Source organism: Chaetomium strumarium (genome assembly GCF_033439665.1).
Source record: "Chaetomium strumarium strain CBS 333.67 chromosome Unknown B0T15scaffold_6, whole genome shotgun sequence".
NCBI classification, from domain to species: Eukaryota; Fungi; Ascomycota; class Sordariomycetes; order Sordariales; family Chaetomiaceae; genus Chaetomium; species Chaetomium strumarium.
Window position 1 is genome coordinate 2,863,941 of NW_026944434.1, and position 12,151 is coordinate 2,876,091.

General features: G+C 56.8%; 5 protein-coding genes across 5 annotated transcripts; 3 read left to right on the forward strand and 2 right to left on the reverse strand.

The window, feature by feature from the left end:
- Window positions 1-707: 707 nt before the first annotated feature.
- Window positions 708-1,896, forward strand: B0T15DRAFT_540988 (uncharacterized protein). Its single transcript, XM_062869823.1, has 2 exons — window positions 708-1,720; window positions 1,786-1,896. Exons 1-2 carry the CDS (start codon window positions 976-978, stop codon window positions 1,878-1,880), a joined length of 840 nt encoding a protein of 279 aa, XP_062719468.1. The 5' UTR covers window positions 708-975; the 3' UTR covers window positions 1,881-1,896.
- A 442-nt stretch (window positions 1,897-2,338) lies between these two features.
- Window positions 2,339-5,181, forward strand: B0T15DRAFT_576983 (uncharacterized protein; the record flags this gene model as incomplete). The annotated part of the gene is made up of 5 exons (XM_062871046.1): window positions 2,339-3,087; window positions 3,154-3,570; window positions 3,632-4,273; window positions 4,415-4,967; window positions 5,155-5,181. Exons 1-5 carry the CDS (start codon window positions 2,612-2,614, stop codon window positions 5,179-5,181), a joined length of 2,115 nt encoding a protein of 704 aa, XP_062719469.1. The 5' UTR covers window positions 2,339-2,611.
- Window positions 5,182-5,751: 570 nt separating this feature from the next.
- B0T15DRAFT_402686 (chaperonin 10-like protein) lies at window positions 5,752-7,235 on the reverse strand (the record flags this gene model as incomplete). Its single annotated transcript, XM_062865174.1, has 6 exons — window positions 5,752-5,822; window positions 5,908-6,362; window positions 6,443-6,650; window positions 6,743-6,889; window positions 6,968-7,097; window positions 7,164-7,235. 6 exons carry the CDS (start codon window positions 7,233-7,235, stop codon window positions 5,752-5,754), a joined length of 1,083 nt encoding a protein of 360 aa, XP_062719470.1.
- Window positions 7,236-7,901: 666 nt separating this feature from the next.
- Window positions 7,902-9,275, reverse strand: B0T15DRAFT_282275 (uncharacterized protein). The gene is made up of 3 exons (XM_062863596.1): window positions 9,179-9,275; window positions 8,864-9,122; window positions 7,902-8,783 (listed from the first exon to the last, which is right to left on the reverse strand). Exons 1-3 carry the CDS (start codon window positions 9,190-9,192, stop codon window positions 8,010-8,012), a joined length of 1,047 nt encoding a protein of 348 aa, XP_062719471.1. The 5' UTR covers window positions 9,193-9,275; the 3' UTR covers window positions 7,902-8,009.
- A 710-nt stretch (window positions 9,276-9,985) lies between these two features.
- B0T15DRAFT_487033 (general substrate transporter) lies at window positions 9,986-11,803 on the forward strand (the record flags this gene model as incomplete). Its single annotated transcript, XM_062866405.1, has 4 exons — window positions 9,986-10,049; window positions 10,110-10,409; window positions 10,492-11,128; window positions 11,197-11,803. 4 exons carry the CDS (start codon window positions 9,986-9,988, stop codon window positions 11,801-11,803), a joined length of 1,608 nt encoding a protein of 535 aa, XP_062719472.1.
- Between the last annotated feature and the right edge of the window lie 348 nt (window positions 11,804-12,151).

Below are 12,151 nucleotides of genomic sequence, written 5' to 3' on the forward strand. Positions count from 1 at the left end.
CGCGACCGATTAACTCTTTGGCTATGACCATCACCGTAGCTGAGTAACTTCCAAGGAGGATCTTGCCAGCGGCAAGGGCGGCCATTATCGTAACACCTGTACCTTCCAAGTTCAGGTAAGTTGTGTTATTGGTCAAGCTGGCCGGCAGAGTGTTCGGCATACATGGTTGCGTGGTGCCACCTTCCACTCCTGAAGAATGGCTCGCTCTTGCATGGAAACTCGCTCATCTCGACCGACTATGACCTAACAAAAAGGCCTAGATCACGAGCTGGCGGCGAAGGTCTACTTGAATGACTCAACTAGTGCCCATGCCGATTCGCGAGTGGCCTCAGCGAGACATTTGTTCACCATGAAGGGTTTGCAAGAGGTCCTCGGCATCTACCACACCGCCCGCGGCCTCAGGTTGAACCACGAGAATCCGTTGCCTGCTGGTGAAATATGAGGTCACACCGGCTGCATTGCTTGCTTGAGGAGGAGACTGGGCCGCTGGAACATGCGGTCCTCGTGGACGAAGACGGCCTGAGTGCTAGGGACCAGGTAGGTAGTCTTCTCACCTGCTTTCTGCGTATCGGTACTTCTAGGTTTGATTGGCTTGTGATCTCTGCCTCAAAATCCAGCTGCTGAGTTTGCATTGAGTCAAGTTGGTTACCATGGTCACAGGGAAAATATAGACATAGAGTTAATAGAGCTGATGTTCGGTAGTCTGCTGCAATCAATCTATCCCATTTGTCACATGGGGATATGTTCCGAGCCGTCCCGGAGCTTTAACTTGTCATGCTCCCGCTACCTGGGCACACCACGGCCAGGCCTTAAACTCTATTTGCTCAGCCGTATCTTTAAAGTGAGCAGAATGTAAGCAAGGACGCAACCACACCTTGCTCAAACGTGCTCAGGTTTGCTTCGTTCTGCGGGTCGCTGCGCTAATTACCGGAAAGTTCAAGCTGCCACCGGGCCTTATAATAATGATAGAACCCCATGATGAGTGCGCATTTAGGCCGCATGTCTGTCATGCAAACCCTCACAACAAACAAACCACAAACTCGCATTCAGACTCACTCCAACATGTTGTTCCTCAGCCTAGCCTATCTCTCCCTCATAGCAGCCTGGCTCCCGCTGCTCGCGCACGCTACGCCACACCCCAAACCCTCCCCTCGACGCAACATAGCCGGCGTGTCGGTCATCGACACCCCTATTGTCCGCGCTGCCCAGCAGTTTGCCCGGGACCATTCCGACGACAGGCTGTACAACCACGTTATGCGAGCCTGGCTCTTTGGAACCCTGCTGCTCGCCCACAACGAAACGCTCCGCGCATCAGTCGACGAAGAGGTCCAGGCTGTCGGACTGATGCTGCACGACCTCGGCGCCAACCACAGCCTCGATTCACCCTTCGTGACCCTGGACCGGCGCTTTGAGGTCGACGGCGCGTTTGCTGCCAGGGGTTTCATCCGATCACACCGGGACGGCAGACACTGGGACGACCGGAGGGTGCAGCTGGTCTGGGACGGGATCGCGCTGCACGCGGAACCGAAGTTTGCCCTCTTCAAGGAGCCCGATGTCGTGGCCATCTACTGGGGCAACGATCTGGACTTTTCGGGACCGGCTCACGGGGTGACCGACGCCGAGTATGCCGCTGTGGTAGCGGAGTTCCCAAAGCCCGTCAACCAGACGGAGATGGTTATTGAGGGCATTACTTGGTACTGTCGCCATAAGCCTCTGTCCACTTACGGTAAGTCCTCACCAGGGGTAATCACTCCGTTAAGTCTTTCTTTGTGAGACTGACTTCGCCACAAGATACCTTCATGCAGCCGTACGGGGAGATGTTCGTGCCGGGCTACTCGGCCGTGGGTCACCGTGCCATCGACGGCGCTTTAGGACGCTGAGAAAAGTGGTCAGGTGGCAGTAATAGCGTTTGATTGTTACGATGGTGACTAGTACTAGGATCTGATTTCAGGCATCTGGATTTCAGGCATCTGGATTTCAGGCATCTGGATTTCAGGCATCTGGATTTCAGGCATCTGATTGATATGCTCCCTTACAGGCCCATAACCCAAGCACCTCAGTTTACCTGTCCCTTGGTTATCGGACCTACGACCGGTTAGTTAGATTCAGGGCATAGTGCCCGGTCAGACAGCTAATAGTTCATCTTGATCGGCCAATAGCCCTATTGTTTAGCTTCATTCGCAAGGTAGTACTCTTGCATATCAGACTTTGTCGTCAGCCGCTCCTAGTAACGCACGGCCCTAGCGATGCGGTACCCACTAGCGGGTAATATTACAAGCTGCGACGAACGTGGAATGAGAACAACATGAGGGGGGACTGCGGAGATGGCCGCATCCTTGTCAATGGTAGGGGATGATGTGTAGTACAAGCATGTGGCGTCAACACAGCCTCGTTGGGCAATCTGCCTATTGGGATATCCAATGCCACATGGGAGGTCTTCATTGGCGGCTTATCGTTGCTCGCTGTTTGGAGACTTCGCTCTCGCAAACCTAACCAGGCTCTACCGGCTCAATTATGCCAACTCGTGAAGCGTCGAACGATCTGACAACCACAATATATTATCTTTCTTCCTGCACACTTTGCAGTTTGTCGGGCTGCATCCCCTATCATCATGGACCCGTTGAGTGCGCTGAGCATTGCCGCGGCAGGGGTGCAGTTTGTCGATGTCGGAACCAGGCTGCTTTCAGACGTGGTTGAGATATGCAAATCTGCAACTGGACAGACGGAGAGGGTCCTTACTCTGAGAAGACTCGCCAGCGACCTCGATGCACTTACCTCCCGTATTGAAGAAAAGGGGTCGCAGATACAACTGAATTCGCTGCCGGGATCTCCGGATTGTATGTTTCTGGAGGCGTGCCGGCAGTGCAAGGAAGTTAGCAAGGAACTAGCCGACATTATGCAGGCGCTGGGATTGAGGCCTGTGGCACACCGGTCGACATTCAAGCTGGAGTTCAAGTTCAGATCGGCCGCGGTAAAACTGGCAGCAGCAGGCAGACATATCGTATCCGAAAGCAAGATCAAGGACCTGACCAGCAAACTCATGGCGCTTCAGGCGCAGATGCAGACAGCAGCGCTCTTTGCACTGTGGTATGCACGTTCCGCTATTATAGCAACGCTGAGGCAGGGCAGCTGATGTTGACTGTAACCTACCAGGGAGAAAGCACAGAACGAAGGCATGACCCTCTGCCAGGCGACCCAGCAGCAGGCCGACATGATCTCGAAAATTGAGCGTGTGGACTCGACAACCAGAAATATGGCTGCCCTACTCAACGACGTGGTCGCAGGGGACAGATCCCTTGAATCAGCTACGGAAACCTTTGGGGCGTTCTGGTCATCGTCGTCGACGCGTCTCGACCTGATCCGCGCCATGTGGTCGGCGGACTGGTCGCCGCGAACAAGCCAGCTTTCCGCGACCGATTCTCACTTTGCGCAAGCGGCCGGACTGCAAATCATCAACAGCCTCGCTTTCCATTCCATCAAAGACCGCGAGAAGTCAATCCCACAGGCGTACCGCGACACGTTTGAATGGGCATTCGAGCCACAGTCGGGTTCCGATGGAGCGCTGGCATGGTCTCACTTCCCTACGTGGCTTGAGGCGGACACTCAGGAGATATACTGGATAACGGGAAAGCCTGGATCTGGGAAGTCAAGTCTTTACGACCCATCAAAGCCTAGTAGAGCACCTTTCCGTCTGGGCCGGATCGCATCAACTGCTTACCGCGTCCTTCTATTTCTGGAATGCCGGGAACGACCTGCAAAAGTCCCACGAGGGCCTACTTCGCACACTCCTCATTCAGTGCCTACGACAAATGCCCGATCTCATGCCGCGAGTCTTCGAGAGGCGGTGGGCCTACATGCAAATGGTTGGCACCGATGCTGAGCATCTCTTGCCGCCATGGGAATGGGACGAGCTCCTATCCTGTTTCAAAAGCCTGGCTTCCTATGCACGGAGCGAGTTCCGACTGGTTCTGTTCATTGACGGGCTGGACGAGTTCTCCGGGCAGCATGAAAAGCTCGTCGAGCTCGTCAAAGAGCTCAGCGGGTGGGAACGTCTGAAACTCTGTGTCAGCAGCCGTCCCTGGAACATATTCAGCGATGCTTTCCACAGAAACCCAAGTCTCAGGCTTCAGGACCTAACCGAGCACGACATTAGCCGCTATGTCACAGGCCGTTTCACATCGGAGCCGGCGTTCAACGAACTCCGGTCTCTGCATCCAGCAGAAGCCGCTAGACTTCTCCAGGAAATCTGCGCGAGAGCGGACGGCGTTTTTCTGTGGGTTAATGTTGTTGTTCAAGCGCTAATTGCGCGTCTAAGTGACGGCGACAATATAGCAGAGTTGCACAGGATGCTCGGCGAGTTACCGCAGGACCTCGAGAATCTCTTCGATGCCAGCAGACGATAGATCAACCCCAGGCACATCAGCCAGTCAGCACGGTATTTTCTCCTCGTGCTAGCCTCATCCTCCTGGTTCGATATCGATATGATCCGTATGAAGATGACGGCCGTGACTCTGCTATTGGCCGATGAGGATGAAGGGAGCTCATACCACCATGACTTTCCCCGGCTCATACAAAGCGGAGAAGCCCAGATGGTTGCCACAATGCGTCGTCGACTGGCCAGCCGAACCATGGGACTTCTGGAGATCTCGCCGTCTGGAGCAGTTCAGTTTCTGCACCGGGCCGTGCTCGACTGGGCTAGGCAGGAGTCGCAGGACGATCATCTCACCAACTTCAAGCGCGACGTCTCCGCAGACTTTAACCCACACATAGAGCTTCTGAAGGCGCAAACCACGAAACTGAAGGCTGCAACAGTTCACAACCAGGCCAGTGACCTGCTGGGGATGGGAATCTGGACTGACGTTCCATACTGCCTCGACCTCGCGGCATGGGTGGAGCATAACGCGTCCGAGCCAGCCGAACCAGGGACCATGGCCAGGCTAATACGGATGCTTGAGAGGTTGGACACAGTCATCGGGCAAATTGGCATGCAGCGAAATTATGACGACAACCACGAATTCCAAAACCTAAACCGCAGGCGCCGTTACGGGTCGTGGATACCACCTGAATCCAGTCGTTTCAACCAGCATACAGTTCTCCGTCTAGCCGCACAGTTTTCGCTCTATTCATATGTGGTGGCTAAGTTGAACAATGCAGTCTCAAACGCCGACAAAGATCGTTTGATCCCGATCCTGCTTAGAGACGCCATACTCGGTTATCTCCGCAGCAATTATACACGCCAACAGGATCTGAATAAGCTGACGAACAAGCCGCAGATCAAACTTGTGTCCCACCTCTTATCGATGACACAACGCACCCCCCAGAACCGTCACGTAGTTGAGGAAGTATTAGAGGAGGCACGTTACCGGTTGCAGCAGCCGGATATCATGAATCACAATTCTGTCTTAGAAGTTGTACGCCTCCTTGAAAGGGAGCTCCGATCTCCTATGTGAATGTGGGGATGGTGCTTCATAAGGTTTCGTCTTGGGCGGCGGACGTCACAGTCGCCATTCACAACTGGCAAGTATTTATTACTCCGTACTAGCTCCTCGTTCGTTTTTCAGGTGGAGAACTAACATCCAGACTCACTAGATGCGTTCGATCTACAGGGAGCAATTCTGAGATTATCTTCTGGATCTCCCCGTCGCCTCCTTTGGTCCACCACGGCCATGAAGCAAGAACTGAATAGACGCCCGAACAGCCCGCCGCCCCCCCAAAACACACCCCCCCGCCAGAAATGGCAAGCCAGCACCTTTACCGGAACTGCTTGTCATAATCAACTAGGGTAAACCTGTACCGGACGTCGTTGTTATGCAGGCGCTCCACTAGTACGCAAACAGTCAGCTCTGTCTCTCTCTTTTTGACGCACGGGGAAAGAGGAAGCGAAGAGAATGAATAGGTACTACTCACGCGCCTCCCCAACCCCCTTCTCCCCAACCGGAATCGTCTCCACCCAGCTCTTGATCCCCCTCTCGGCCGCGAGCCGCAACATGTCCAGCGTCTCCCGCCTACTGCCCAGATGCGCGGCCCCGATCAAGCAACCGTTGGCGAGCAACGACATGGGCCGCACGCGCCACCCGTCGCCCTCGGGCAGGCCGACACTGATGAAGCGGCCGTGCACCTTCAGCAGCGACAGGTAGGCGGCCAGGTCGAACCCGTCGTCGTCGGCGCTGGCCGTGCACAGGAGCATGTCGAAGGTCATTTCAAGCTCCGGCCCGGTGTTCCACCCCTTTTCCTGCGTCGCGAGGAACCCGTCGGCGCCCATGGCCAGCGCGTCGGCCTTCTTGCTCGTCCCGCGCGAGATGGCCCAGACGGAGGCGCCGAGCGCTTTGGCGAAGAGGATCCCGAAGTGGCCGATGCCGCCGCTGGATTTTGGGGGGACTGGATTTAGTAGGGCGGGGTGTGTGGCAGAGAGAGAAGGGAGTAATTGGGGGAAAGTACGTACATGCCGATGATGCCCACCTTCTTGCCCGGGCCGACGCCGTTGCGAACGAGCGGCGAGTAGGCGGTCAGACCGGCGCAGAGCATCGGAGCGGCCAGCTCCGAGGGGAGGGCGTCCGGGATCGGGAAGGTGAAGTGCTCGTGCGCGCGGATGTGGGAGGAGTAGCCGCCGTGGGCGAGCGTCCCGTCGGGGTAGAAGGAGTTGTACGTGTCTGATGATGGAACACCGTTTGATTAATCCTTTCAGTGACCAGTAACCCTCACTTCATACTATAGTACTTGGTAGCATGGAGCTAGTACTCACCTTGCTGCTTCTTGCAGTACGTCTCGTTGCCCTCCTTGCATTGCGCGCAGTCCAGGCAGGCCGAGATCTGGGCGCCTACGCCGACGCGGTCGCCGACTTTGACAGTCGTCACCTTGGGGCCGACTTTGACTGCAGTGCCAACAATCTCTGCGGGTTTGTTGTCGTGTCAGTGTTACTGTGCTCCCCCCTTTTATCACTCGACAGTCTGCTACGCATATCACTCACCATGCCCGGGGATGATGGGCCAGTTCTTGTTGCCCCAGCCGCCCGTCGCCGTGTGCAGGTCTGAGCCGCACACGCCACAGCAGGTAATCTTGACATCGATGTCGTAGTCACCAAAGGGCTTCGGCTTGAACTAGAGTTAAGAGGGCTCGTCAATGTACTGCCAGGACTTAGGGATTCAGAGTTTTCCGCAACAAACCTCGATTCTTCGCGGCTGAGTCCATTGGTCGGCAGCCGGAATGGCAAATCCTTCGAATGTGTCAGGATACATTGTTGCGAGTCTTGGGATCGTGTGAAGAAACTTGGGATTTCAAGTGCCGCTCAGCACAGATGCCTGGATGGTCCCTCCGGGCAATGGTACTCGAGTCTCCTGTAGTACACATGACTTTATGCCGGGACAACAGTGATCCATCTATCAGCTTGTCATGTGGCCGATGTCATGTGGATGGCTTACCACTAGGCTCTAGCTAACTTCAATGGAGGCTAGCTAACTTCAATGGAGGCGAGCTCTCTCTCTCTCTCTCTCCCCCCGAGTCTCGGCCCGTGACTTCGCTGGCGGCCGTAACATGCCGCCTCCACCCGCTTCGCCCTGGGACGAGGCGGAACGGAGATGCCGCCCAACCCCGCCGAAACGCCTCGGAGCCAAGCTAGTAGTTGGGGATCACACGAGTGCGTCGGTACTGTACTAGTAATTCTCTTGCCGATAGCCTTGGCAATCGTTCCTCCCAGAGTATCGGGTCTCGGCTATGTGTCATGCATGCAGCTGTACTGAACCCACGTGGCAAGTATCCGTGCAGCCGGGTCCGAACCAAAAGTGTTGTAGACTGAGGAGAAAATAGCCGAGCCGAAATACTCTCAGACCTAAAGGTTCGAGACTCACATAGCTCACGGTTGGCATCCTGTCAACGGTTGCAAACACAAACGAAGGCAAGAACACCCTCGATTAAAGTTGGCAACCTCTAGGGACTTTCGTAGATCTTTGTAGATGGTCGAAGCCTTCCCAACATTTCGTGCCATATGCATTACTACAGTATGAGTAGTCACACTACGATGTAAGCCCAGCACCCTTCATAGCCGCAGCTTGTGCCACGAGCTCTTTAGCCGTCTGCCTAAAGCTCCTATATCGCAACCCCAGCTCGCGCGCCGCCGTCTCGCCATCCACACCATGACTCTCATCAATCGTCTGTTCCTCCTCCCGTACACCCCTCGCCTTCGCCCAGTCAAACTCCTCCAACACAATCCTCGCCGCAAGGCCATACGAGAACCGCTCCGGCGCAGCGGGCAGGAACCTCTTCCCGCCCGCCCCGGGCCGCAGCAGCGCTTCGACATGCGCCTGCGCCACGTCGCGCACGTCCACCCAGAACGGCACACGCGCAACGGGCAGCGGCCTCTGCCCGCTCGCGACCTTCCACAGCATGGCGTTGGACTCGTTGAGCCTGTCGACGCTCTCGACGGGGTGCACGACGGGGCCGAAGGTCATGGGCGGGCAGAGGGTGGCGAGGTCGAAGTGCGGCGCGCGGTCGCGGACAAAGTCCCAGGCGGCGAGCTCGGCGAATTTCTTGGAGCCGCGGTAGGCGATCACGGCCGAGGTGGCCGCGTCCGCGGCCTCGGCGTAGCTGAGCGGGTTCCAGTCGGCCGCCGTGTAGGTGAAGTAAGGCGGCGCGGCGCGGTTGGCGTCCATGACGGCGGCGAAGGAGGAGGTGAGCACCACGCGGCGGACCGAGGGGGCGCGGGAGGCGGCGGTCAGGATCGCGCGGACGCCGGCTATCGCGGGGAGGATGAGTTCCTTTTCGTTGTCGGTTGTATTGTAGGTCAGTGGCTGGGGTGAGTTGGTGAGTATAGTACTAGTAGTAGTGTGTAGAAGGGGGATGTAAGTAGTAGTATGTATGAGAGACATACGCTTGCGGTGTGAATCACGCCGTCCACGCCCTTGACGGCATCCTCGAATATGCTGGCCTCATCGGCCTCGCTGACCCCGTCGAAGTCCCTGATCTGAACGAAATCGAGTTGTCCGGCGTACTGGGGCCGGGCTTTGACCATGGCCTCCCCCTTTGCTAGCGACCGCGTCGCACCGCGGACTCTGATGCCCCGGCTGAGGAGCTGGTCGACGACATGAGCACCAATGAAGCCGGTCGCACCGGTGACCAGAACGTATTGTCTGTTGCTGTGAATTAGCATGGGAAGCATTGTACGGGACGGGAGGTCCATACACACATTGTCTGCGTCATCTCAACTATGGGCTCTTTTCACACCACCCTCTCCGAGACTCCGCCTTCAGCTCACAGTCTGGAGCGTTTTTCGTTCGGACTCAAAATTTGGCATAGGTCCCGTAGGAGAGTTCGATAACGAAAAAGGTATTAGGTCTGTCCTCCAAACTGCACCCAACCTCAGACTATCAAAGTCCTGATCTCGAACAGCTGGAACATGGTCGTCCGAGCGGGCGGTACCTACTCCGTCCCTCCCCGCGCTGGTGTGCCGCTTCCCCGCTGCGAAACATGCAACCGGGCGAGTGCCCTGGTTCCGCGGCGGAGGTCCTGCCGCCCACACCCGTCTGCAACACCATGATGCATGCAACCTCAGGGGCGCTATCGGCCAGGGGATGGGCATCCCGTCCTTTTGTGGACCGACATGGGATGCCGTGGAGACGGACTAAGGAGAGACCGGCCCACATAGTTAGCACCACCCGACGTTCTCCCCATCTTCGTCCCCAATTCCCCATGGGGAGAAGAAGAACTCCATCGTCTCCGTTTCTCCACGCGCGTTGCCGAGCGCGCTAGACGTTGAAGTTCTTTGGACCGTATTCCCGGAATGCGGAGGTGAGGAGCGAAGAGCTGAGAACCAAGGGAAACAGACATCAGAAGTCGTTCGTCGAGTCCGTCGAGGACCGGCAGCCGTGGACGCGTCCTTGTTTGGCCCGTCTATATGAACGCGGCTTCTCCTGCTCTCCAGCAGACGCCATCAACAAATCGGCCACCATCACTTTTGCCGTCGCCTGCTAGTTTTGCCTGCCGTCTTCCTACCATGGGCTTCTTCAACAGCCTGAGCGGCAACTGGCTGGTTGCCGCCATCACCGTGGTCAATGCGGGTAAGAAACCCTTTTTCTAAGGGTCAACTTTGTCCAGCTCCACTGGCTGACAGACAGAAGTCTCCATGTCATGGTTCGGCTATGACCAGGGCGTCTTCTCGGGCGTGCTGATCTCGGCCGACTTCAAGCACTGGTTCCCCGAGACCAAGCAGGCCAACATCTCGGGCATCACGTCCAGCTGTTTCTCGCTCGGCGCCTTCTGCGGCGCCATCTTTGCCTTCACGCTCGGCGACAAGCTCGGCCGCAAAAAGACCATCGCGCTCGGGCTTGTCGCCAATGCCGTGGGTGCGGTTCTTCAGATCGTCTCGTGGCATCTGCCACAGATGATCATCGGCCGTGTCATCAACGGCTTCGGCATGGGTAAGTGTTTTTCTGCTGACCTTGTTTCCCGCCTACCTGGTTTTTGCCTTGGCCTCGCCCTAACGACCTCTCGCCCTCCCAGGTCTCACGTCGTCCACCTGCCCCGTCTACCAGGCCGAGTGCTCCCGCCCCGCCGTCCGCGGCAAGCTGGTCGTCGTACAAAGCGTGTGCAACACCGCGGCTTTCTGCCTGGCCAACTGGATGAACTACGGCCTGTATTTCTCGGGCGGCCCGCTGCAGTGGCGCTTCCCGCTGGGATTCCAGCTCATCTTCCCGGTTTTCGTCACCATCGCTCTGCTGTTCGTTCCGGAATCGCCCCGCTGGCTGCTGCTCCGGGATCGCCACGAGGAAGCGCTCGAGATCATCGCCCGGCTGGAGGGCAAGGGAGTCAGCATCCACAACGAGGCGGTCACGGCCGAGTTCCTGTCCATCCGCACGGCCATCCACAACGAGCGCAAGGATCGAGCGCCCTTCATGGATGTCATCACGTTCAAGGACAAGCAGCAGAACCTCAGGCGCCTGTTCCTGTCGATGGGCACGCAGTTCATGCAGCAGTTCTCGGGCGTCAACGCGCTGGGCTATTATCTGCCCACGCTTCTGCAGCAGAGCGTCGGCTTGGACGAGCAGACCGCGCGGCTCATGACGGGCGTCAACGGCACCATCTACCTGGGCGCTGCGCTCTGCTGCATCCTGATCATTGACCGGTTTGGACGCAGAAAGTGAGTTGTCTATTGTCAAATATCAGCTGCCTTGCTGCACTAGTAATAAACTAACCCATGTGTCTCAGAATGATGCTCTACGGTGCCACCACCATGGGTGCCTGCTATCTCATCGCATCCATGTGCCTCCGCGCCGCGCAGGCGGGCGACGCCGACAAGAAGCAGATGGGCAACGTCACCACGGCCATGTTCTTCCTATACTACTTCTTCTACGGCACCAGCTTCGCCAAGGTGCCCTGGGTGTACAACTCGGAGGTCAACTCGCTCGGCTGGCGGACGCGCGGCGCGGCGGCGGCCACGGCGACCAACTGGATGGGCGGCTTTATCGTCACGCAGTTCACCAAGGTCGGCGTCGACAACCTCCGCTGGGGGTTCTACCTCATGTTCGCCCTCTTCTGCTGGGCCTACTTCCCCGTTGTGTTCTTCCTGTACCCGGAGACGTCGCGCCGCACGCTCGAGGACATGGACGAGCTCTTCATGTCCTACCCGGGCGCCCTTGTCTTCAACAAGCCCGAGCTGACGCAGCGCCGCCGGCCCCAGGCTTTCAAGGACGCCGAGCAGAGACGCATTGCCGACGGCGCGGCAACTGATGAGATTGGCGGCGCTGTGCTGGACAAGAAGGACCTCGAAAATGTCAAGTCGGCGCACATCGAACGGGAGACAGCTGATGTTTGATGTTTTTTATGGGTCGGTGTGTAATACGGTAAAAAGGATATGTCAATAATGTGACGGGGATGATGCCTGATGCTGATGCTGGTTGGTGCCAGACGAAGTGGAGAGCGGTGAACGCAATTTCGCAGCTTCATATGCCGATTAATTGGGACCAAAGTGGAATTTAATGGAGAGGATGTCATTGAGATCTGTTGTTCAATTGAGGTCTGAGAAGTGAAATGGGTGCGCTGCGATCGAGCCATTTCTTCCTTTATTATAGGCCAACCGTTCCATCAAGGCGACGCGATCAAAAGAATACCTATCCGTGGTGGTTCAGCCGAGTCATGATGATAATCCCTTTGCATGCATGAA